General features: G+C 42.1%; 1 protein-coding gene across 1 annotated transcript in view; it reads left to right on the forward strand.

The window, feature by feature from the left end:
• LOC148372974 (thrombospondin type-1 domain-containing protein 7A-like) overlaps nucleotides 1-22,570 on the forward strand; it is a 339,221-nt gene that overhangs the window by 265,760 nt on the left and 50,891 nt on the right. The window contains exons 15-18 of the mRNA XM_088327730.1: nucleotides 4,504-4,682; nucleotides 13,467-13,472; nucleotides 13,576-13,709; nucleotides 15,431-15,584. Of these exons, the coding sequence (XP_088183856.1) occupies nucleotides 4,504-4,682; nucleotides 13,467-13,472; nucleotides 13,576-13,709; nucleotides 15,431-15,584 (473 nt within the window). The remainder of the gene's footprint in view (nucleotides 1-4,503; nucleotides 4,683-13,466; nucleotides 13,473-13,575; nucleotides 13,710-15,430; nucleotides 15,585-22,570) is intronic.

The raw sequence follows: 22,570 nt of genomic DNA on the forward strand, positions 1-22,570 counted from the left end.
TTCAATAAATAGATGTGTGTGAAAGCACTTTGTAACACGACCCAAAGTAATCCAAATAAAGTACATTAAATTAGGGTAAATTCCGGACTACAGAGCGCACCTGATTATAAGCCACACCCACCACTTTTTAAGAGGAAAACCGATTATGTACTTACACAAGCTGCACCTATATATATATATATAAGCCGCATGCGCTCACATTAAAAAAATGTAACACAAACACAAAATTAACCCAAACCCGATTTTAAGTACCGCGATTATAACTGAATATCCTTAATTTTAAGTACACAGTCCAAAGATCACAGCCGGCATAATAAACGGAAAATGATACCGGTACTTAAGGTTTGATGCAGACCGGCAGAGTCCGGGTCTCGTTGAAAGTAATCCAAAGAAAAAAGTGTATATTTCCAAAGGTAAGGGTGGGAAAAATATATATCCACTATTGTCCGCCGTGTCCACAAACACTCGCCTTTACCGGTCCCCACTTCCCGTCAGCCCGTGTTTTTTACGCCCCTTCTTTTTAATTCGCCCGTCCAAAACATATCAGAATAAGTGTCCAAAATAAATACAAATGAATACATTACAAAAATATACAGTTGCAAATACATATTATACATGGTTACACATATTTACAAAGAAAGACGGTACACCGAGAGAGTTTTAAAAGCTTTAATAATAATAACATAACTTTCATTCGGGCAGTTAATGGTAGCAACACGCTATCAATACGCTCGCAACACAGTAAACGGGTCTGTTTAAAAAACATACCGTACTTGTAAAAATCACGGTAAACCGTCCTCATCTTCCTCCTTAGAACTGAAGCCATCAAAGTCGTCTTCCTCAGTGTCGCAAAGAAACTTTGTCATATAGACGTCGTCCCATGCTCCCATCCACTCCTGATTCTGTGCCCTCCTCTCCGTCACGCAGCAGACCGGCTTCTCGGAACCCGTTGGTGATGGTGCTGCCCCACGCTGTCAGGATCCACGGGTAGACTTGCGAAAAAGTTCCCTTTCGCATGCGGCCAGTTTTAGTGACAGATTTCTCGCCGCTAGTCAAGCCAAGAGGTTGCAGTCTTCCTCGGTGCATATATTCCACCGGTCTAAATCTTACCTTTTGTACTCGAGCGCCGCTGGCAGCGATTAGAAAGATTACACAAATTGGCCGCATCACTGAATAAGCCGCAGGGTTGAACGTTTGGGAAAAAAGTAGCGGCTTATAGTCCGGAATTTACCGTAATCAAAGACACACTCTTGGTATATATTCTCCATTGCTACCCAACGGATTTTAGTGAGGACATCAAAAATGTCAAAAACAAACATCATGCTTGTGTTTTGTTGCATTGCCATAAATAACAATCGAATTTAACGCGTCAAAGACACGTCTATGGTATATCATTTTTTAGTATTAGTGGTGAATCCTTATCCCTCCTCCTTTCAAGCACTGTGATTTGCACGGTGTTTGATTGAACATCAAGCAAAGATATGTTTCAAATGAAATGTATTTTGCTTTTCAAGATGATGTGCGAGGATGATACACGCATCAAAGACACTCTCGCGTTTGAGTTTTTTTTTCAATGTGCTGTGATCTGTGTAAATCTTACTACGTCCAAGACATGTGTAATGATATTTTTTTTTGATATCCGTTTGCAATGATTTGTGAAAAGATTCGTCAAAGACAAGCCTCTGGCAAAAAGCTGCTAGGATGTTACAAAAGACATATATGAGGGGAACATTTTTCATTGGTTTCTGTGATCACTGCTGAGGAAGTTGACCTATCAAAGACACATCAAGGTAAATACTTTGCAAGGAAAACATTCCAAAAAGCTGCTGTCTCAAGCCGATTTTAATCCATTTGTTTACAGTTGATCGGATGCCTTGACTTAGCTAGCTAAGTGATGGATGGCTAGCTGGTTGAACAGCAAGCTAGTCTTGATGGACTGGAGTAGTTTCCTCTCTTGCCTTTCGCATGTTTGATTGCTGGTAAAATCAGAGGCTAGAGGCGAAATACCGTAAATTCCGGACTATTGACCGCACCTGATTATAAGCCGCACCCACCACATTTTAAGAGGAAACCCGATTTTGTACATATACAAGCCGCGCCTGTATATAAGCCGCATGCGCCCACATTTAAACATGTAACACAAACACAAAATTAACCCAAGCCCGATTTCAAGTCCCGCGATTCAAACTAAATGTCCTTTGTAAAAGTTCACAGTCCATAAATCACAGCCGGCAAAATGAACGGAAAATTAAACCGGTACTTAAGGTTTGATGCAGACCTGTAGAGTCCGGGTCCCGTTGAAAGTAATCCAAGGAAAAAGTGTATATTTTACAAAGGTAAGGGTGGGAAAAATATATCAGATGAACACATTTACTCACGCAACTCCTTTCTCTTTAACCAACTTTTTACCCCCTCTTCTTTCCTTGTCCGTCCCTCACCTTTAGCGGTCCCCACTTAAACTCGGCACCCCCCGTTTGTTCCGCCCCTGATTTTTCGTTCTCACGTGCAAAACATATCAGAATAAGTGTCTAAAATAAATACATTAGAAAAATATACAGTTGCAAATACATATTATACATGGATTACACATATTTACAAAGAAAGACGGTACACCGAGAGAGTTTACAAAGCTTTAATAATAATAATATAGCTCTGACAGGGCAGTTAAGGGTAGCAACACTCGAGCGCCGCTAGCAGCCGTTAGAAAATTACATAAATTGGCCGCATCACTGAATAAGCCGCAGGGTTGAAAGTTAGGGAAAAAAGTTGCGGCTTATAGTCCGGAATTTACGATACTTCTCAAGAATGTTTTTTTTTTTTTAAAGCAGAATATTCTGAACACCATTATAACATAGTCAAAAGCTATATGCATACTATAGTGTGCAAGTGACATTTGAAGCAAGCTTTTATTTATAAATTTTATTTTCTAGGCTTTGCAAAACCGCTTTTGAGGTTTTTCGTTGTTTTTCACTGTTTGACAAATATCAACCTATGCTATAGGCCATTTTGATGGCTCTGTTTTTTTCCATCGGTGATCAATGTCCTGCCATCAGCAATTTGGACAGCTTCCTGTCCTGCTTTTGGCCGGACGTTGGACTTATTGGCGTGACGTGATCCTTTAGTTAGCAAAGCAATATGAAAATATGGCTAAAGTTGATACATTTCTTTGTATAGTAGTCCTCAAAAGCACCCTAGATATGGAGCTAACCATTTAGCTGGCTAGCATTAGCTATCGAATAGGAAGAACAACAACAAATGTTAGGACACTTTTAGGACAACTTTTTAGTTTAAAAAAAAACATTGAATTGAATCTTAGGCAAAAGTACCTGAATTATGATACCAATGTTAATCTTTTACGCAAGAAAAAATTATAGTTCGAGACATTGTTGTAGAAAATAAACTTGCATTTGTAGAATAGATTTGCATACATTTAGAAAGAAATGTAGAAAGACTTGCTAACAGTTGGGAGAAATGTTGCTTACATCTCGGGAAGGTCTCTGCGGACGAATTAGTATAAACAATCCTCCTTAGGGGAGGACAAGAGATAACGGCAAAGGGCAAGGTGACATAAACTGGCATAAACTTGAAAACACTTCCAAATAAGGACGGAACCCTGGGCATGTACACGTGAAAGGGTGTAGCGTGAAAAGGGACGGGACCAAACCGGGTACATGTGCTATGTTGAAACTATAAAGACCCACGCATATCTGAGATTCGCTGAGTTTCTTGATTAATTTGTGTATCAATAAAAAAGAACTCCCTCTTACGTCATTTGATTCCTGCATTCTTTGAACATGTATGAGACGATTCAACAAATTGGTCTTATCTTCATCAACATTTGTATAGTGGAACCCTAAATAAGGTGGTTGCCACGTTTGTCTGGCAACTCGCTATTACACTGTGCTCTGTGGCACTGATTTTCAATTTCATAAGAAAACACAGTGTCATCTAGTGGTCGCATTTTACACACTGGGGCTTTAATGGGTTCACTCTTTTTAATGATGACACATATTTTCGGAACTTACCATGGTCCTTACCTGCACGGAAGCTGAGTGGTTAGCTTGTCCATGGCACAGTTCTGAGGTCAAGGGTTTTAATCCAGCTACCAGCTTTCCTGTGGGGAGTTTGCATGCTCTCCCCGTGCGCTCTGGTTTCCTCCCACATTCTAAAAAACATGCATATCAGGTTATTTGTCATGTCCGAATTGTTCCTAGGTGTGAATGAGTGAGTCTGTGTCTCTGTGTGCCCTGCGATGGGAACCTGTTCAGGGTGTCCCCAGCCCACTGCCCAGAGGGGCTCCAGCACCCCCGAGACCGTCCTGAGTATAAGTGGTGCAGATAATAGACGGATGGATATCATAGGCCCGCATTTTTTATGCTAGTATTAGCACTGATCAAGTGACAGATGTTTTCAAACTCTGTCCTGGTCACCTAATCAATGTTCTACCGAGGAGCCAAAGCAAAAACAAACAAGAATAATGACTCTTGGTCTTGGTCTGGACAGGTTACATCGAGGAGGCTTGCATCATCCCCTGCCCGTCTGACTGCAAGCTGAGCGAGTGGTCCAACTGGTCACGCTGCAGCAAATCCTGCGGCAGCGGCGTCAAAGTGCGCTCCAAGTGGCTTCGAGAGAAACCTTACAACGGGGGGAGACCTTGTCCCAAGCTGGACCACGTCAACCAGGTGCGAAATAGAAGTCAGGTCCAATAAGAATAATCTTATGGCTGTATGTTGTGATGATTTTGCAGGTAGCATTTATGTTGAGGTGAGTTAAGAACATTAAGAAAGTTAGAATCAGTGTTGGAGATTGGCAAGGAACACAGTTCCCTCTCTACTTCGTGGTTCAAATTTTGCTTAATGAGTTCTCATATTGGAATTCTGGCATCACGTTTTCACCAGTAGACCCAATTCACTGATTAACCAATGGATTAACCAATGGCTAAGCCCCGCCCCCTTTGGGGCAGCAGTGGTTCAGGAGGTAGAGCGCTCGTCTTGGGATCAAGAGATCACAGTTCGAATCTCGACTCCTCCGTGTTACATGTCGAAGTGTCCTTGGGTAAGACACTGAACCCCTAATACCCCCAATAAGCAGGTTAGCGCCTTACATGAATGCAAGGCCGCCATTGGGAAAAGTGGAGCACATTGTAAAGCGCTTTGGGAAGTCTTGACTTGAAAAGCGCTATAGAAATGCAGATCATTTCATTTTCATTTCATTTCATTTGCTCAGTCGGACAATCTTTCAACATTCTGTTAAGAGTGCTAAAGCAAGTGTCAGAGTAAGAGAAATTTTGCAGGAAACAATTGATCCGTTTTGGGCGCAGAGAGATCACATTTTAGCTTAAAATCTCCAAAAGGGCCTTGACATATGCAAGTCAAGTCAAGTCACATTTATTTATATAGCCCTTAATCACAGAAATGTCTCAAAGGACTGCACAGGATTACAATGACACAATTACCTGATCTTAAACCAACATGCATTGGAGGGTTGTATCAAGTGTTGCTGTTGATGAGATGGATGAAAGGCTCTAGCTTCAGGCTAAAAGACACAGGTCACAATGTAAACCTGATAAACCTCATCTCGTTGTCATCACCATCTTAAACACCAAGATAGAGAATCAGCATTGTTCATGCACTCCAGGGTAACTTCAGCTCGGTGGCCTTGGGGGTAGGGCGCCCGCCCAGAGACTGGGAGGTTGCTGGTTCAAGCCTCGGCCAAGTCATACCTGAGACTTACAACATTGGTTCTCATTGCCTCCCTGCTTGGCGCTCAGCATTAAGATTCAGATTCAGATTTACTTTATTGTCATTCGTGTACACGTGTATACAGAACGAAATGTCGATACATCTGACCCGCACAGGTTCTTTGAACGTCAGCCGGGATAGATAAGATTAACCATGTCTTCGTCAGAATTTTAGCGCAGCAGTTCGTCATCTGCCACTCTGCTTTGCTGCTTTGTAGGCCGCTGGGTCTTGTTGACATAGCAGTCCGTGGCTAATAAACACCGAGCGCTTGATGTCTGGATGATCGCATATCCAGCAAAAAAAAACTGCGATCGTATCTTAATCTGCAGTTCGAGCCGACTTTGTGCGCCATCAAAACTGAGTCGAAGACTGGAACTTATGGCCGACGTGTAAAAAAACCGTTGCAAGCCGATGCAGCCGCAGCCGAACAGGGCGCCGCCATGATGAGTCATAGGGTTGGAATTGGAGGGTTTGGTCACCTAATGACTCCCAACACATCAGTTGGGTTGAGCGAGGGGCTGGGAATCCCCTCCTCTGTAATCTCCCAGTTAGAGTCAGAAATATGAACGTGTTCATGACTCTAGCCACCTCCCACTAGGGGGATATGGCTCCGGTGTATACATACAATTACCCTAACTTAATGTTACTTATAGGCTTTGTTATTACTACTAGCTTGTATTAATCTAAATGTATTTTAACGCTCTGTTTTAGTTTAGATAGATTGTTTTCACTCACATATGATTACCAAAGGACAAGAAGTAACACATAACAGGCCACTGAACTCCCAGTAAACAAAGTGTGTACATTGTAGCCAAGAGCTAACGTCGCCTAACGTTTCAGATGTTAACGTTATGACTTGTAACTTGATATTTCTCGCTTACAAAGTGACAATATGTTGCCTCAAATACTATTTTGACTTTCTCGAAATCAAATGTAGAATAGAATAGAATAGAATATGCCTTTATTGTCATTGTTACAACATGGTATATGCTGTGACAACGAAATTGGACGACTCCAGGTCCACATTTACAGTGAGGATAAGGAAACAAAGAGATAAAGGAACAAAAAACTAACTGACTTTGTTTTAAGTAGGCTTTGTTTTCCTCCGGTGGGGGGGGGGTATTTGTTGAGGGGAGTGAGGGTCAAACAGAGTTGCTGGATACAACCGGAATGTTTGATGTTTGATCTTTCATTACACATTACACATAGTCCAGTGTTTTTCCGAATTGCTCAGTCCACAATTGAATGGATTTGGGAGTACAGTCCATAAACATGCCCGATTAAAGTCACCGTCGACGATAAAGTTCCGTTGGGGTGTGCAAGCTGCTGTTTATTGATAGCAGCGGGCAGGAGATTTAGCATCCGGTGAAACGGTTAGCGGTAGACATCCTTATTCACTTTATCCCCGTTGAGTTGGTGCTGTGGACGACCACATAGCTTTATCCAAAGAAGACACTCAAATTAAATGTGGCTTTGGAAAAGGTAAAATACACACATCATCGTCCAGCTTCTCAGGATACCTTGTATCAGATATGCATGTACCCTATGTACACCGTTTGACTATATTAACGTTTAAAATGCAAGAAAAAAAACACAAAAAACAAATGAAAACTTACAAACTATGCATATCTATGGACGAGGGAATTCGGAATGTCAGAGTGTATTGAGTTTGCTAGGTCAATTGAAGAACTGCATCCTGTTTCTTGGCAGCTGATTGGAGCAATCCGTATGGATGATTTATATGACTATTGACAAACGAATATCTCTGTGTACATGCCATTTGCGAGCAATCCAATCAGGGACTAGCGTGATGTAGTTTCTACATTTAACTTTTGGCGACTTCCCTGTGGTAACAAATCATTTATTTAGGACTCAACAGTGAATTGAAAAAGCTTCATTTTTTTTTAATGTAGAACCTAGTCTCTTATCTTTGAGGTTTACAAAACCTACGTTCAGTCATACAAAGACTCCTTTGTCGTTCATAGAATAGAATAGAATAGAATATACCTTTATTGTCATTGTTACAAAATGGGTTAACATATTGTGACAATGAAATTGGGCATGACGCTCCAGTTTCACACATTCACAGTGAGGTGAAAAGCCAAGAAGATAAAGGGACAGAGAAGATAAGGTTATAAAACAAGGAGGATAAGGCTATAGCTATACGGTAATTTACATGATATTTACACAAGAAATGTGGATATGTATTCCGTTGTCAGTGTTGCTTCTGTTGGTCTTGAAGCCTTTTGTAGGATTGCCAAGTCTCGTTGTGAAATAAAGGATGATTTAATTCATGTCACTCACCAAATTCAACAAAGTATCATGCTTACTCCCTCGCGCTCCAAAAATGGGCTCCATCGCTTTATTACATCTTTTTACAAGGTGTGCTTGAACGTGGTTCGCCAAAATCAAAGACTTACACAAGAGATAAGATCGGGGCTAAAAACATTCAGCCCAACTCAACCCAGGCCCACGAGTATTAAAGCCCGAGCCAGCCCGAGCCCAACCTATTAACTTGGTTTGCAGGACCGAGCCCGAAGCAAACCTGAAATTTGTCATTTTATTTATGAGGACTTGGGAGGAGGAGCGTTCATTTTTTATCAGAAATTTAAACCTGTCAAAATCTTAGTTAAACAAGATTGTATGAACTTTTTGTCTTTTGGATTTCTGTGCCTGCAGAGGTTATATTAAACAACAAGTTTAAAAAAAAAAAAATTAATGCCGGGCAGCACGGCGGCGCAGTGGTTAGCGCATGTGCGGCACAGTTCATGTCTTGGGAACCTCCTGCGTGGGTTCAAAACCAGCTCCAGACTTTCTGTGCGGAGTTTGTATGTTCTCCCCGTGCTTGCGTGGGTTTCCTCCGGGCACTCCGGTTTCCTCCCACATTCCAAAAACATGCATTTCAGGTGAATTGGCCGGTCCAAATTGTCCCTAGGTGTGAATGAGCGAGTGAGTTGTCTTTCCCCGTGTGCCCTGCGATTGGCTGGCAACCAGTTCAGGGTGTCCCCTGCCCACTGCCCGATGATTGCTGGGATGGGCTCCAGCACCCCCGCGACCCTACTGAGGATAAGCGGTGTAGCTGATGAGATGAGATGAAAATTAATGCCTGGTTGAAAGTATGGCCATAAACCACAGCAGCAGTCCTTGATAATCCAGCATGGCACTTTAATAGAGAGTGAAACAGCGAGACAAAGAAGACGAATAACATCCTGTCAAATGTATTTATTGTATTTTGTTTTGGTTTATTATTGACATTTTATAGACTTTTTTCTTTTTGAGTCAGCGAGAGAGAAACCCGGCCCAAACGGAACGTAATTGTAGGGACCAGAACGGAGACAGGACCCACTTGCGTTACGTTTCTCTCTGTTTTATTGGGAAGAAAGGAAAGGATTGCACCCGCGATCAAGTGGTCGCGGGAAGCAGGTCGCTCTGAAAGCGGAAGTAGGACTTCCGTGGCGAACGATGGCGGTGTCGGGAACGGAAAAAACGGGTTAGTAGCCGGGACAGGAGAGTAAAAAAACGTGGTCGGGATCAGCAATGAATCGAAAGCCAGGAGAGGAGAGTAGACGTGGTCAAGAACAAAAAAACGGGCCGAAGCCGGGGAACAGACGGGAGCAAAAACAGGAGTGAGTCAGGGTCGAAAAAGCTTGCCTAGAGTAAACTGAGGTTCACAGACAGACTGACAACAAGTGACAGATAGTTGGGGTTTAAATAGTGACAGGGAGCCAATCAGAGTCCGAGGCAGTTCGCGCCAAACGAGCGGGCACGGGTGAAGCATTTCGGTAATCACGACAGTTATGACTGATATTTTAGGTATTTGGGTCGGGCTTGGACTTGAGCTTCAGAGCTTACCTTTAACTTACAGTATACATGGCTAGATACAACTGTTGCATCCATTATATATGGACTGTAGCATCATTGCAGAAGGAAAATCAAACACCAAGGTCCCAGAGAGTGAGGCTTTTTTTAGCGAGAAAGCCTGAGTTTTCGTATATCATTTATCTCAGTACTACAAGTCCAGTGTTTTACAGCATAAAAACACCCTGGATAAGGGAAACCGCATATATGCTGAAATACACTTAAGATGGCTGGTCGCGGAACGGTTTAAACCACGAAAATCGAGGGAATACTGTCTTTTTATGTAAATGTTGTCCTTGCTTCCAGTAAGCAGCATAAAAGTGATTTTTTTAAAATGACAATGTTACGACAGGAGTGGTGCAGCAAGAGGAGTTGATTATTAATGAGTTAGCAGAGGAACCCCGCCGTGGTTATTGCAGCTCATGCAGAATTTTTTGCTGAGCGGCGATTGCCTTGAAATTGTCCACTTTTGGCACGCTGAATGTTAATGCTAACGTTCGTGTTCAAGGTCCACAGTGTCGCACTCGTGCTCCCCCGCCGCTAAATTGTGTTCCTCTATATCAGTGTTCTCGTTTGCCCGCATCCCTGTGTCCTAGACATTTTTGCTGGGGACGCATTGTTTCCAATCAATGTGCGTCCCTGGGACGCAACTTTTTTGACCCAAATTGTCATCATTACCCGATTACCGTATTTTCCGCACTATAAGGCGCACCTAAAAATCTTATTTTTTTGCAAAAGCTGACCATGCGCCTTATAATACAGTGCGCCCTATATATGGATCAATATTAAGTCGCAAAGTCTTGCAACTAATGCAAGCAGCCACCAACTAGATTTTCCCCCGAAGGCGAAGTAGTCCGCGGTCTATGCTGGGATTTATGTACCGGCGTTTCATTGGCTGACCAATGTGTCAATCATCATTTGAATCGATCACTATTGGCTAAAGTTATTCGGAGGTAAAGGGGGTGGATCCTTTTTATTATTTACAGGCTCGCATAAGCTAAAGGGGCAAAACAAACCCTGCAATTGGCTGAAAAATATGTGTCAATCATCAGTTGAATCGATCACTATTGGCTAAAGTTATTCGGAGGTAAAGAAGGCGCATCCTTTTTATCATTTACAGGCTCGCATAGGCTAAAGGGGCAAAACAAAGCCTGCAATTGGCCGAAAAAGATGAATGTGAATAGCAAGTTTGGTTGTCTACGGCATAGAGCAAACATGTTTTACCATTCTGTATTTGTAAATATTTTACTCTCCTGGATTTACTACACTCATGGATATAAGAGGACAATGGTTGCACATTATTATTGAACGCAACGACTTCGGTGAGCTACTCCGGCTATTTATTTTCCCAGTATCTTGTTTCAGAGTGATCTTGATGTTTCTTTGATGGGTGTTTTTGTGAATTAAACTCAATTCCAAGTTTTTATTGTCATATGCACAGTAAAGTTGCGAGCGAAAAAGAAAATAGAAACTAAGGAATGGTTGGCATTTCTTGAATCCCAAAGACTTTAACCTCCCGAATGATATTTGGAACGATGCATTTGAGTGACATCGTACGGACACCGCATCCGCACGTGTCTACGACACGTATTTGCTTCTTTGCAAGCTTTGGGAATGTTAAGTTTGACTGAACTATCTGACTGTTTTGTCGACGTTCCCATTGTAGTGCCTTATAATCCGGTGCGCCTTATGTATGGAAGATATAGGACCAAAAACTATTTTTTGGGGGTGCGCCCTATAACCCGGTGCGCCTTATAGTGCGGAAAATACAGTACTTTTTTTTTTTTTTTAAACAAAGACATACCGCACTCCAAACTTTTCGTCAGGCAGATCTGCCATTGTTGTTTTAGTCTCGTGGTTCGAGTCTTCGTCTGCACGCCGATCTCGGCAAACGAGATTTCGTTGCTTCGAGTTGACGTCATTATTGTGGTGGTTGTCGTTGAGTGAAAGATAAGCATGCCTCCGAAAAAACAGTTCGTATTAGGTGCAAATCAACACAAAATTGGTAATTTTTTCAGTGTCAGTAATAAGTCGAAACATAATGCAGAAAGTGATAACAACGGCAATAATTCCGGCACGAAAAAACGGTGGAGAAATTCTTCCGAAGATCGCGAGGGCAAGGAAAACACGTGTGTTGAAGCGAACGATTCGACGAAAGAAAATAAAAGAATACTCCTAGCAAGAGAAGGACTTTTCTGCTATTATATTCCTGGTTACGCTATGAGGAGGATGATAATGGAGGCTACCTGTTCTCTGATGCGTGTACCCAGCGTGACAAAAAAACTGGATTGCATAAATTATTTTGCAATACGAACTCTCAGAAAAGCACATTGGATCGGCACAACAACGATGAAAACCACAAATTAGCTATGGAAATTCCGTTGATGCAGGAAGAGAGAGGCAAGTATGAACGTATACAACATCAAATAGTGATAACTGATACGTATTACCAATAAACTGTGATGATTAAAACTGAATGAATATATAGCTTTACATTATATATTTGTCGTTGATTTACAATTTCAACCTCGATAACACAAAATTTTGGGGAGCCATAGATCTCTGTTGGGACCCATAGATTTTTGAGCATGCGAGTCCCCGGGACCCATCACTTTTCACAGCTAAAATAAACACTGCTATATGGGTGCAGACATGATGATGGACTAACCTCTGAAGTAATTCATATGGGCTTTGTGTGTGATACCTAATGTCTTACTGTATGTGTTAGTATGAATGTACCGTAAATTCCAGACTATAGAGCGCACCTGATTATAAGCCGCACCCAACACATTTTAAGAGGATAGCCGCTTTTGTACATACACATGCCGCACCTGCATATAAGCCGTATGCGCCCACATCAAAACATTAAATCATGTCCCGCGATTTTAACTAAACATAAAATACGCAGTTTAAAAACCCCACCCGGCAAAATAATGGAAAATGATACCGGTATTTAACATTGGTTGCAGACGTGCAGAGTCCGGGTCCCGTTAAAAGTAATCCAAGGAAAAAATGTGTATATTTCCAAAGATAAGGGTGGGAAAAATATATATCCACTATTGTCTGCCGTGTCCACAAACACTCACCTTTACCGGTCCCCACTGCCCGTCATCCCCCGCGTCTGTTACGCCCCTTCTTTTTAATTAGTCAGTGCAAGACTTATCAGAATAAGTGTCCAAAATAAATACAAATAAATACATTACAAAAATATACAGTTGCAAATACATATTATACATGGTTACACCTATTTACAAAGAAAGACGGTACACCGAGAGAGTTTTCAAAGCTTTAACAATAATATTATAACTTTCATCCCAAACCGTGCCTGTGAAGGGTAGCAAAACGCTACTAGCAACATGTTCGCAGCACAGTGAACCGGTCTGTTAATCAAAACACACCATACTTGCAGAAACCACGGTAAACCGTCCTCATCTTCCTCCTTATAACCGACGTCATCAGAGTCGTCTTCCCCAGTAAGGGCAAGAGACTTGATCATATAGACTTCGTCCCACGCTCCCTTATCCATAAACACGCTAGCAACACGCTCGCAAGGTAAAGTTTGCCTGCAGTAGCTCTGTTCCTTCTTTATCGGACTGCTCGATTGCGTTTAGCTTGTAAGCTGTGTCATGTGCCTTGAACTCAAGCGCTGTTAGAAAAATTACATAAATTGGCCGCATCACTGGATAAGCCGCAGGGTTGAAAGTTTGGGAAAAAAGTAGCGGTTTATAGTCCGGAATTTACGGTAATTCCTGAACCTTGCAAAATCAATGATCCTGTGCTTTTTGTTCCAATATTTTGCTGATTAATCCCTGTCTCTGCCTTTATCTCCCCTTCCACTGAACTTCTGGACAATGCTAACGGCTGCAGGCTCAGGTACTTACGATTATGTATATATTCCTATCGTAGTTTTACAGCAGTATTTTTTTTCAATTGAAGTCAAAAAATGTATTGATAATTTTATGCGCTGGGGTCTTAGGTCTACGAGGTCGTGCCCTGCCAAAGCGACTGCAATCAGTATGTGTGGGTGGCAGAGCCCTGGAGCGTGTGGAAGGTCAGCAATGTGGATCTGAAGGAGAACTGTGGAGAAGGCGTGCAGACCAGAAAAGTCCGGTATGTTCTTCATACTCTCTACGCCGTGGATAAAGATTTTTGTAATTCCTCTCAAAATCCGTAGTTATATTTGGCTCATATATTGTTATTTCTTACGTAACAGACATAGCAGCCAGCTAGCTAAACCACAAAAACTGCAAATTATGATCAAAACTGACTAGGAGCCAACTAACTAGATTGGCAACTAACAAGCTAACTTTCAACCTTTTAACTTTTACAATAAAAACAGACTTACCCTTAAAAGTAACTTAAGAACCCTGATTGATTAACAATTCGCCCAAGAAGTAACAACAAGACAATTACCGTATTTTCCGCACTATAAGGCGCACCTAAAAGCCTTTTTTTCAAAAGCTGACCATGCGCCTTATAATACAGTGCGCCTTATATATGGATCAATATTAAGTCGCAAAGTCTTGCAACTAAGGCAAGCAGCCGCCGTCTAGATTTCACCTCGAACGCCAAGTAGTCCGCGGTGTATGCTGGGATTTATTTACCGGCGTTTCATTGGCTAACCAATGTGTCAATCATCATTTTAATCTAAAGTTATTCGGAGGTCAAGGGGCGGATCCTTTTTATCATTTACAGGCTGGCATAGGCTTAAACGGCAAAACAAAGCCTGCAATTGGCCGAAAAATATGTGTCAATCATCATTTGAATCGATCACTTTTGGCTAAAGTTATTGGGAGGTCAAGGGGCGGATCCTTTTTATCATTTACAGGCTGGCATTGGCTTAAACGGCAAAACAAAGCCTGCAATTGGCCAAAAAAGATGAATGTTTATAGCACGTAGTTGACGTCATACAGAAAGCATTTTTTTTTACTATTCTGTATTTGTAAATATTGTATTCTCCTGGATTTACTCCACTCACGGATATAAGAGGACATTGGCTGCACATTATTATGAACACAGCGACTTCGGTGAGCTACTCCGGCTATTTATTATCCCTGTATCTTGTTTCAGACTGAACTCGATGTTTCTGTGATGAGCGGTGCAGATAGTGGATGGAATGGAGTGTCTTTTTTTAAATTAAGCTCAATTCCAAGTGTTTATTGTCATATGCACAATAAAGTTGCGAGCGAAAAAGAAAATAGAAACTAAGGAATGGTTGGCATTTCTTGAATCCCAAGACTTTAACCTTCCGAATGATGGAACGATGCATTTGAGTGACATCGTACGGACACCGCATCCGCACGTGTTCTCGACACGTATTTGCGTCTTTGCAAGCTTTCGGAATGTTAAGGGGGTAATAAGTTGGACTGAACCATCTGACTGTTTTGTCGACGTTCCCATTGTAGCGCTTTATAATCTGGTGCGTCTTATGTATGTCAAAAATAGGACCAAAAACTTTTTTTCGGGGTGCGCCCTATAACCCGGTGCGCCTTATAGTGTGGAAAATACGGTAATCACTTGCCAACTGATTCAAACAAGTGACTACCCCAGCTGACTTACTAACATTAATAACCTTACTAATTTACAAACCAGCAACAAAGTAACTGACTGACTTAAGGACAACTAACTAATTCACTTGCTGACTCAGTGGTCACACAGATACCTGATCAGCCAACTTGCTTACTAACTAAATGGCAAACTAACTAAATGCAGAAGTACTAGACAACTCTAAACAGACTAAGCCTAAAAAGTAACTTACCAACCCTGACTGACTAACCAGTTCGTATCGATTCATCTTATCTAGTCAAATAAACAGTTCTCTCTTGTGACAGGTGCATGCTCAACACCATCGACGGGCCCTCAGAGGGGGTGGAGGACTACCTGTGTGACCCCGAAGAGATGCCCCTCGGGGCCCGGGAGAGCAGGCTTCCCTGCCCTGACGACTGCGTCCTCAACGACTGGGGCCCCTGGACCCGATGCAGCCTTGTAAGGGCACTCTAAGCTCTCAACATTTCAGTAGTAGATAGATAGATAGATACTTTATTCATCCCCGTAGGGAAATTCACACTTCCAGCAGTATCCTTGTTTTGATTATTAACAGATTAACAGGATGGCCTCGGGGTGCTGTGTTTGTAGTTTAGCAACAGCGGAGTAGAGGACGTCACACGCTAGGCCAAGAGTTCGACGTCCCTGCAGCAGATGGAAATCGTTGTGCCCAGGGTTACACCACCTCGTGTTTATGTAGATAGCGAGTCCGCCTCCTCTCCGCTTCCCGCTGGCTTTTGTGTCTCTGTCTGCCCTAACAGCGCTGAAGCCGGGTAGCTCCACGTTAGCGTCCGGGATGCTAGGCGTAAGCCACGTTTCCGTAAAAAACAGCAAACTGCACTCCCTGTACGCTTTGATGTTTTTCACCAGCACAGTCAGTTCGTCGGTCTTTTTTGGTAGAGAGTTCACATTTACCATGATTACGGACGCTACAGAAGACTTATAACGCCGCTAGCCGCTTAGCAAGGTTGGGTAGGGTTACTTTAACTTGATTACTTTCAATGACTTTTGGATTACTCCAATACCAAATATGCTAATAAAAGACAAAAGAAACTAAATATGAATAAAATGACGACATTTTGTGCATGCTTGGGGAGTAACGGAATACATGGAACGGCCAAAATGATGTTGGCAAGCTGTTTGGATTTATTTTCATTTTGTTTCTGTTATGTAAAATGTAAATGGTCTGCATTTATGTAGCGCTTTTCAAGTCAATACAGACCTCCCAAAGCGCTTTACAATGTGCTTCACACTTTTTCCCTTTTTACACACTAACTAACCGATAGCAGCATCAGCCATGCAAGGCAACTACCTGCTATCAGGGGCATTAGGGATTCAGTGTCTTGCCCAAGGACACTTCAACATGAGACACAGAGGAGTTGGGAATCGAACCTGCGTCCTCTTGATCCCAAGACAAGCTCTTTACCTCCTGAGCTAATGCCGCCCGTCGCATTTTATGTTTTGCCGGAGATCAAAGAGATCAAAGCCAGGAGAGAAAGTTTACCACGTGTTTTGAGTCATCATTTTATTCATATTTAGTTTCTTTTGTCTTTTATTGGCATATTTGGTATCGGAGTAATCCAAAAGTAATTGAAAGTAATCAAGTTAAAGTAACCCTACCCAACCCTGCCGCTTAGCCTTCACCTTACCTCCGGCTCCGCAGCCACGATAGGGCCCCCTCATCACACCGGCACGAGAATCCTTCAGGGCAAGGAGTTGATTCCTCGAATAAACGCATTTTTGTGGGTTAAAACCCAAAACCATAGGATAGAAAGTAATCCGAAGTGTAGTTGTCGAACGGGATGAAAAACACCGAAGATAGAAGCAGACAATAAAAACAATTAATCACAAAAAGAGCGAAATAACACCGAGATGCCGGAAAGGGTGCCGCTCGTGGCGGCGCCTTTGATGTTAATGTTAATATTATTTACCGTATGCTGTTTTTATACTATCCGAGAGTTTACTTGAAAAATGCTCTACAACATAAACACATATGCACACAAACGCACAGACGGCGTATTCATCTGGGAAGCAGAGCGATTGATGACACATCACCTACACACGGCAATAATCCACATCGCTTTGTTAATGTAACCCGCATTAAAAACCGCTGCGTCCCTGAGCACAAGGTGTCTGCAGATCCTCCAAAGGCTTAACACTTAATCCTCACAATAAAACCGAAGTCGCGGGTTATCGAAGTGGCCTTGAAAATGGTCTTGAAAGACTTAAATGGGGCTACTTTTGAGCGCGACCTCCATCAAAGTAAACGACTCATTTTAAGAAATACAAGAATAGTGTGATAGTACCCGGTGCAGGTTGCTGGTTCACATTTATAAAACAGGTCGGACTGCTGCAGGCGGTACACTAACCAACTGACCATAATCACTAAAAAAATGAAGAAAAAGACAACAGCCAACTGGCAGATTAACCAATGAAATAAACAGGGTTGGGTAGGGTTACTTTAACTGTATTACTTTCAATCACTTTTGGATTACTCCAACACCAAATATGCTAATAAAAGACAAAAGAAACTAAATATGAATACAATTACTAAATTTAGTGCAGGCTTGGGGAGTAACGGATTACATGGAACGGCAAAAATGATGTTGGCAAGCTGTTTAGATTTATTTTCGTTTTGTTTTTGTCGCATTTTATGTTCGTTTTGCCGGAGATCAAAGTGATCAAAGCCAGGAGAGAAAGCTTACCACGTGTTGTGAGTCATCATTTGATTCATGTTTAGTTTCGTTTGTCTTTTATTAGCATATTTGGTATTGGAGTAATCCAAAAGTAATTGAAAGTAATTAAGTTAAAGTAACCCTACCCAACCCTGTTGGTAAGTTGGTTGGTTGATTGGTTCAGTTATTGCTTGGGTAATGTCAGGTAATGGTATTTTAATTGATTGGTTACAAGAAGATAGCGCCTGTGCGGCACAGTTCGGAGGTCGTGAGATCGAACCTCCTGTGTGGAGTTTGCATGTTCTCCCCGTGCTTGCGTGGGTTTCCTCCGGGCACTCCGGTTTCCTCCCACATTCCAAAAACATGCATGTCAGGTTAATTGGCCGGTCCAAATTGTCCCTACGTGTTAATGAGCGAGCAAATTGTCTGTCCCTGTGTGCCCTGCGATTGGCTGTCTCCCCTGCCCACTGCCCGAAGATAGCTGGCATGGGCTCCAGCACCCCCGCGACCCTACTGAGGACATGACCCGAGTAATAACTGAACCAATCAACCAACCAACTTACCAACAGGGTTGGGTAGGGTTACTTTAACTTAATTACTTTCAATTACTTTTGGATTACTCCAACTCCAAATATGCTAATAAAAGACAAAAGAAACTAAATATGAATCAAATGATGACTCACAACACGTGGTAAGCTTTCTCCCCTGGCTTTGATCTCTTTGATCTCCGGCAAAACGAACATAAAATGCGACAGAAACAAAATGAAAATCAATCCAAACAGCTTCCCAACATCCTTTTTGCCGTTCCATGTATTCCGTTCCTCTCAAGCCTGCACAAAATGGAGTCATTTTATTCATATTTAGTTTCTTTTGTCTTTTGTTAGCATGTTTGGTATTGGAGTAATCCAAAAGTAATTGAAAGTAATCCAGTTAAAGTAACCCTACCCAACCCTGCTTACCAACCAACCAATCAGTCAACCATCCAACCAAACGGCCCAATCAACTGGATGATTGACAGGTCTACTTCACAAATCATGTAACCAGTCGTCTTAACCATCTAGCAAGTGACCATACAAGCAATCATTAAGTAATAAACCAACGGGGCGGCAGTAGCTCAGGAGGTAGAGCGCTCGTCTTGGGATCAAGGGATCCCGGTTCGAATCCCGGCTTGTCCGTGTTACATGTCAAAGTGTCCTTGGGTAAGACACTGAATCCCTAATACTCCCAATAAGCAGGTTAGCGTCTTACATGGCTACAAAGCCGCTATTGGGAAATGTGAAGCACACTGTAAAGCGCTTTGGGAAGTCCTTGACTTGAAAAGCGCTATATAAATGCAAATCATTTCATTTCATTTGAACTAACCAATTAACTAACTTAATTACCGTATTTTCCGCACTATAGGGCGCACCAGGTTATAGGGCGCACCCCCAAAAAATAGTTTTTGGTCCTATATCTTCCATAGATAAGGCGCACCGGATTATAAGGCGCTACAATGGGAACGTCGACAAAACAGTCAGATAGTTGAGTCCAACTTATTACCCCCTGAACATTCCGAAAGCTTGCAAAGAAGCAAATACGTGTCTCAGACATGTACGGAAACAGTGTCAGTACGATGTCACCAATCACTCAAATGCATCGTTCCAAATATCATTCTGAAGGTTAAAGTCTTGGGATTCAAGAAATGCCAACCATTCCTTAGTTTCTATTTTCTTTTTCGCTCGCAACTTTACTGTGCATATGACAATAAACACTTGGAATTAAGTTTAATTCACTCAACTCATCACAGCAACATCAAGATAGTTCTAAAACAAGATACCGGGAAAATATAAAGCCGCATAGCTCACCTAAGTTCTCACGTTCAATAATGATACGCAACCTTGGTCTTCTTACAACCGTGAGTGTAGTAAATCCAGGAGAGTGAAATATTTACAAATACAGACTTCTTTATGGCGTAGTTTAGCAAGCTTGCTATTCACAGTCAATCTTTTTCGGCAAATCGCAGTGTTTGATTTGGCCTTGTAGCCTATCGGAGGCTCCGAATAACTTCAGCCAATAGCGATCGATTTAACTGATGATTGACACATCCTTTTCGGCCAATTGCAGGGTTTGTTTTGGCCCTCTAGCCAATCCGAGGCTCCGAATAACTTCAGCCAATAGCGATCGATTTAACTGATGATTGACACATCTTTTTCGGCCAATTGCAGGGTTTGTTTCGGCCCTCTAGCCTATCTGAGGGTCCGAATAACTTTAGCCAATAGCGATCGATTCAAATGATGATTGACACATTGGTTAGCCAATGAAACGCCGGTATATAAATCCCAGCATACACCGCGGACTACTCCACGTTCGGGGGAAAATCTAGTCGGCGGCTGCTTGCCTTAGTTGCGAGACTTTGCGACTTAATATTGAGCCATATATAAGGCGCACTGTATTATAAGGCGCATGGTCAGCTTTTGAAAAAAATTAAGACTTTTAGGTGCGCCTTATAGTGCGGAAAATACGGTACATCATGAAGACCAAAACATACTATTTAGTGGCATAGACAATAAGGTTAGTCGCTATTTGGGATGCTATTAGAGCGTTGTTGTAACTCCAGGAGAAATTTCCCACAAGGAGAACCAGGAAACTTGAGCATCCTCCACCCAGCCTTGTGTTTTATAACACTCAATCAACTTGCATAGAGTTATCATCATCACCTTTGAAAGTTTGAGACTATTTGGGCTCTCATCTCTTTCACTCCATCTTCCGTAAGCGCCCTTCTTTATTTGGATAGGAACACGTTTCCCAGGAGGGGTTGACGCTCCAAGTCCTTTGCGCACTTCGCATGTTCGCACGTCTAATTGGACCGTAGGGCTCGAGTCATGAGCAAATAATTTTATAAAGAAACACTTCTGCTTTATATATTTTGATGAAAAGTTAATTCCAGAAAGATGAACTAGGACAAGGGAAGTGAGACGAATTGTGGCGGCGGGATAACCTCGGGAGGAACTCAAGACCACATAACATGGTATGAAGAAGCAGGCACAGGTTGGAAGGTTGGTTGGTTTCTTAGGTTGGTACATTGATTGGAAAGTAAATGAGTTGCTTGGTCGTTTGATTAGTTGGTTCCTACATACATGTTCAATTGATTGATGTGTTATTTTCCAAGTACCGTAAATTTCGGACTATAGAGCGCACCTGATTATAAGCTGCACCCACCACATTTTGGGTTGAAAACCGTTTTTTACATACACAAGCCGCACCTGTATATTAGCCGCATGCGCCCACATTGAAAAAACGCAATACAAACACGAAATTAACCCATACCCAGTACAGTCCAAAAAACACAGCCGTCAAAATGAAAGTAAAATGATACCGGTACTTAACATTTTATGCAGACCTGCAGAGTCCAGGTGCCCGTTGAAAGTAATCCAAGGAAAAAAGTGTATATTTCCAAAGGTAAGGGTGGAAAAAATATATATCCACTATTGTCGGCCGCATCCACAAACACGTCTCGCCTTTACTCCACTTCCCGTCAGCCCACGTTTGCCCCGGCCCTTCTTTCTCATTTACTCGTACAAAACATATCAGAATAAGTTTCTAAAATAAATACATTACAAAAATATACAGTTGCAAATACATATTATACATGGTTATACATATTTACAAAGAAAGACGGTACACCGAGAGAGTTTTCAAAGCTTTATTAATAATATTATAACTTTCATCCCAAAGCGTGCCTGTGAAGGGTAGCAAAACGCTACTAGAATATGCTCGCAACACAGCAAACAGCACTGTTAAAATATACCCTACTTGTAGTGAGCACGGTTAGCCGATAATGGATAACTGATAAAGAATATAAAACAATAAAGCTGATGTCATCAAAGATGTCTTCCTTTAGTCTGGGAAAGAGACTTCGTCACATAGACGTCGTCCCACGTTCCCTTCTTCAAACCACGCTAGCAACACGCTCGCAAAGCAAAGGTTACGCGCGATTGCTCTGTTTCCTTCTATATCGGATTGCTCGATTGCGTTTAGCTTGAATGTTGCGTGATGTGCCTTTCTTTTTGCAATTTGCATGATGAAGATATGTCTATGCTTATTAATTTGTGCACAAGCTAAAAAGTTGCAGTCTAAATCCCACCTCTTGTACTCGAGCGCGGCCGTTAGAAATATTACATAAATTGGCCGCATCACTGAATAAGCTGCAGGGTTGAAAGTTTGGGAAAAAAGTAGTGGCTTATAGTCCGGAATTTACGGTAGGTCAATCAATCAGTAAACTATTGGCCAGCTGGTTTGTGGGTTGTTTAGTTTTTCAGTTGCATAGTTAGCTGGATGGATAGTGTTATGAGTGCACTGCAGGAAAGAGGTCTAAATATAATGCAAGCTGGAGCTCTTGTTGGTGATAGGAATGAGTGGAGAGGTGTTGTGAAAGGATAGTGGGATGTTGGACACGTTCTCGGGGATGGGCAGGGCACCCGTATGATGCAGCAGGGGTAAACCAGTGAAAGCTGTCGGGCAACAAAAGAGTGTGTTGTGTCGCCCTGACCCGAGTGACACGGCCACTTTCTTGTGTCACGGTACATCTGGAGGGACGAAAGCATGACCGACTCGGGTGCCGAGGTGCTTAACTTGGTTGGTGTTTAGGCATTTGGGTTGGCCATGATCCAAAAAGTTTGTGTGTTTTTGCTACTTTTTGAAAATGTTCTTTATTTTTGCATGTTTGTCTTGCTGTCGGTCACCCCTCTCGAGGGATATGACCAGGATATATAT

Source organism: Urocampus carinirostris, chromosome 2 (assembly GCF_059441175.1).
Source record: "Urocampus carinirostris isolate Australia breed hairy pipefish chromosome 2, RoL_Ucar_1.0, whole genome shotgun sequence".
Lineage (NCBI taxonomy): Eukaryota > Metazoa > Chordata > Actinopteri > Syngnathiformes > Syngnathidae > Urocampus > Urocampus carinirostris.